This window comes from Myotis brandtii, unplaced genomic scaffold (assembly GCF_000412655.1).
Source record: "Myotis brandtii unplaced genomic scaffold, ASM41265v1 scaffold92, whole genome shotgun sequence".
Taxonomy (NCBI): domain Eukaryota; kingdom Metazoa; phylum Chordata; class Mammalia; order Chiroptera; family Vespertilionidae; genus Myotis; species Myotis brandtii.
In genome coordinates this window covers 1,843,281-1,847,100 of record NW_005371791.1, presented here as the reverse complement: position 1 = coordinate 1,847,100, position 3,820 = coordinate 1,843,281, and the positions used below count along the sequence as shown (strand labels likewise).

The following is a 3,820-nucleotide window of genomic DNA, read 5'->3' as shown; positions in this document are numbered from 1 at the left end:
TAAGTCAAGGCCCCACTGTATATGACCCTTGAACAACACGGGTTTGATGTGCCGGTTCACTTATATGAGGATTTTTTTCAATAAATATACAGTCAGCCCTCCGTTTCCCTGGGTTTCACATTCCAGATTGGGAATCTGCGGTTCCAAGGGGCAACTATATGCATTGTTCTATGTCATTTCATATAGGGGACTTGAGAACCTGGGGATTTTGGGGTGTGTGTGTGTGTGTGTGTCCTGGAACAATCCCCAGCAGCTACGGAGGGACAACTATCTATAGAAAAGTTCTGGGGAAGTCAAAAGTTACATGGGGATTTTCAACTGGGGTCGGGGGAGGGTGCGTGTGTCTGCGACCCTAACCTCTGCAGTGCTCAAGGTTCAACTATTTCAACTATATATTCTTTAAATGATACAATATAAGGCTAAGGAAAATAAAAAAAAAATCTGATTTTAAAAATAAATAATTTGGGAACTATCATATACCAAAGAATGTGAGAACTTAAGGTTATATCAAGTTAAGTATGTTTAGTAGTTAAGTGACTTTTTTTAATCAATTAAAGAAGCAAAAAAGCAAATCTATTTTAAAAATGAGGCTTTAGTTAAAAACTTAAAATGCCACTAAAATTTGTCAAACTTGTTTTGCCAGTTGATATTTCCAGAAATCAGAGCTCTGTCTGTCTAGTCTGCATTTATATTTAGTCTGGGCATTTAATCTCTCTTTTGATCTTAATTTTGCCATATACTATAAGTTGTTTTCTAAGGCATTAACATTAAAAGTTAGTTTCATAAATTGTAAAATCATTTTCTACTATCAGACAACTTTTTTTTTTAAACTTCTCAGAAAATACACAAAGGAATAACAAGGACTTAAAACGAACACTGTGATTCTTTATATATGTGTTTCTTTTAAGTTACTTACCTCTTGTGAAAGCTGTGTTACTTGGTCCTTTTGATGTTCCAGGTCTTTTAAAACCAACGAGTTTTGTTTTTCTAACTGAAGTACTCTTCTTGCCAAGTGGACACTAGGCAAATGAAATAAAAAAAATAATGCTTAGAAAAGGGAATGCTATCTAAAATATTCACAAAGTGTTTGTGTGCTTGAAAACTGACTTACCATTTCCTAATAACACTAAAATATTAACAGAAAAAATATGTAGTCAAATATTTTCAGATGTCAACAGTAAAGAGCAATATTACAATGCAGAATTTTGAAAGTAACATTAAAATCTCCTTAATAACTTTGATATATTGATTAGAACAGAGATGGATTGTACCGTTGCTACATTACGATGCTTACTTGAAAAGACCACAAGATAGCAATTTACAGTTTTTTCCATTTTTATAAAAATTTCCCATTTACAAACAAATTAGGCAATTAGTTGAAACAATAAGCTTGCACTTTGAAAAAAAATCGGTGTTTACCTCAGACAACATGATGCATTTTATAATACAAAACACAACTAAATAGATTTTTTATTGAAAGTAGAGGTGGAAAAGATGTGTAAAAAGTGAAAAATGTCTATTGTACTGAGTGTAACCTTTAAAGTTATGTTACCTTTAGTTTTTTTTAAAAAATATATTTTATTGATTTTTTACAGAGAGGAAGGGAGAGGGATAGAGTTAGAAACATCGATGAGAGAGAAATATCGATTAGTTGCCTCCTGAACACTCCCCACTGGGGATGTGCCCGCAACCAAGGTACATGCCCTTGACCGGAATCAAACCCGGGACCCTTTAGTCTGCAGGCTGATGCTCTATCCACTGAGCCAAACCGGTTAGGGCTAGGTTATCTTTAGAATTTAAAATCACATTACATGTGAAATGTTCTAATTCCATTTTTTAAGACACAATTTTTAAAAAGTTCAGCTATAAATCCTTTCTCCTAATTACTGGGGAGAAAAAGTGGCATAATTCTTTTAAGAATAACTAATTATGTTGAGAAGACATGTTGCTCCAAAGACCCTCTCTGTAGTTCCAAACACTTAAAAATTTCATATTTATCACATATTCATTTTCTGAGTTGACCTACTAATGCAAAACCTAAAGGAATCCAAGAAGACAGGATGTTTTACCATGATAAGAAATAAAACATTTTCTTTCTAAATAAAACTATAGAACAAAAACAATTCCATTGTATTTTTAAAAAATTATCTTTATTGTTAAAAGTATTACATTTGCCCTCCCCCACCATTGATCCTCTCCACTTATCACTGCCCCCTCCCCAGGCCTTCACCACACTATAGTCTGTGCCCAAGGAGTTATGCATATCTATAATAATAAAAGCATAATATGCTAATTACACCGGGTGTCCTTCCGGATGACCTTCCAGACGAAGCCTGGGCTGCAAGGGAAGCCTGGCTCCTGGGTGCCAGAGGGTAAGCTGGTGCCAGCAGCCGGGGGAAGAAAGGCCTACTCTTGCATGAATTTTGTGCATCGGACCTCTAGTATTCATATAAATTCTTTGGTTAATCCCTCCCCACCTCCCACCCCTATCCCCACCTTCCCTTTGAGATGTAAGTCTAGTATTTTTTAACATCAGATAAAGAAATGCAGACAAAACTCTAAAATAATGCTAAGTATCATCTCACACACCGATTTCTAAAAACTTGTTCTTGTTTTTCCAAATAAAAAAGATGAGGTCTGGTAAAAATTCATCTAGCAAATTAGGTACATATTTAGATATGCTCACATCTAAGTTTCTATCTTTTCAACTGGCATAAGATTTTGTCTTAGTAATTAGCTGAAGTTAGAGATGAAAAAGACATAGTCTCTGTTTTTTAAAAAATCACTTTTTTATAAAAAATAGCTTTATTGATATAAAGTTTTATTGATATGTAATCTATATACCATGAAGTCAAATCATTTAAAGTGTACAGTTCACCTGACCAGTTTGGCTCAGTGGCTAGAGCGTCGGCCTGTGGACTGAAGATTCCCAGGTTCGATTCCGGTCAAGAGCATGTACCTTGATTGTGGGCACATCCCCAGTAGGGGGTGTGCAGGAGGCAGCTGATCGATGTTTCTCTTTCATCGATGTTTCTAACTATCCCTCTCCCTTCCTCTCTGTAAAAAAAATCAATAAAATATATTTTTAAAAAATAAAGTGTACAGTTCAATGGTATTTAGTATATTTAAAATTGTTCAACTATCACTATAACTTTAGAACATTTTTATTAGCCCCCAAGAAAATTTGTACACATTAGCGTCACTCCCCATCCTCCCTTCCCAGACCTAGGGAACCACTAATCTACTTTCTTCCTTTACAGATTTTTAAGGTATTTACAGTTTTTGGATACCCATTCTCTATCCCCCAATCTAAAATATACCAAATTCTGGGGAGAAACCAAGATGGCGGCATAGGTAAACACTGGAAATTGCTGCTTCGCACAACCACTTCAAAAATACAACTAAAAGACAAAATGGACATCACCCAGAACCACAGGAAGGCTGGCTGAGTGGAAATTCTACAACTAGAAGGAAAGAGAAAAGCACACTGAGACTCAGAGGAGGTGCGGAAGTAAAGTGCAGAGGTACGGAGGTGCAGGCGGAAAGGGCTGGCAACTGAGGATGCGGTTGTCGTTTTCAATTGGGAGGGAGACACAAGCTCCCGACTGCTCTGAACTCCAGTTCCAGGTGAGTCTCTGGGGACATAAGGGGAGAAACTGGACTTTCCGGCGGCGGGCAGAACTCGAGGGCGGCTTTCTCTCAGAGGTGCTTGCAGCGATTACCGGGACACTGAGAACCGGGGCCTCTTAGGGTAGGGCTGAGGATCAGCCATAGCTGTTTGCTCCGCCCTGTTGATCCCCTGAGACCCCGCCCCACCCAA

General features: G+C 37.3%; 1 protein-coding gene across 2 annotated transcripts in view; it reads right to left on the bottom strand.

Annotated features, from left to right (window-relative positions):
* The window catches only part of PIBF1 (progesterone immunomodulatory binding factor 1), a 227,257-nt gene that overhangs the window by 72,289 nt on the left and 151,148 nt on the right, over positions 1-3,820 (bottom strand). For both annotated transcript variants that reach the window (XM_005885649.2, XM_014532881.1), the window contains exon 14: positions 917-1,019. In XM_005885649.2, the coding sequence (XP_005885711.1) occupies positions 917-1,019 (103 nt within the window). The remainder of the gene's footprint in view (positions 1-916; positions 1,020-3,820) is intronic.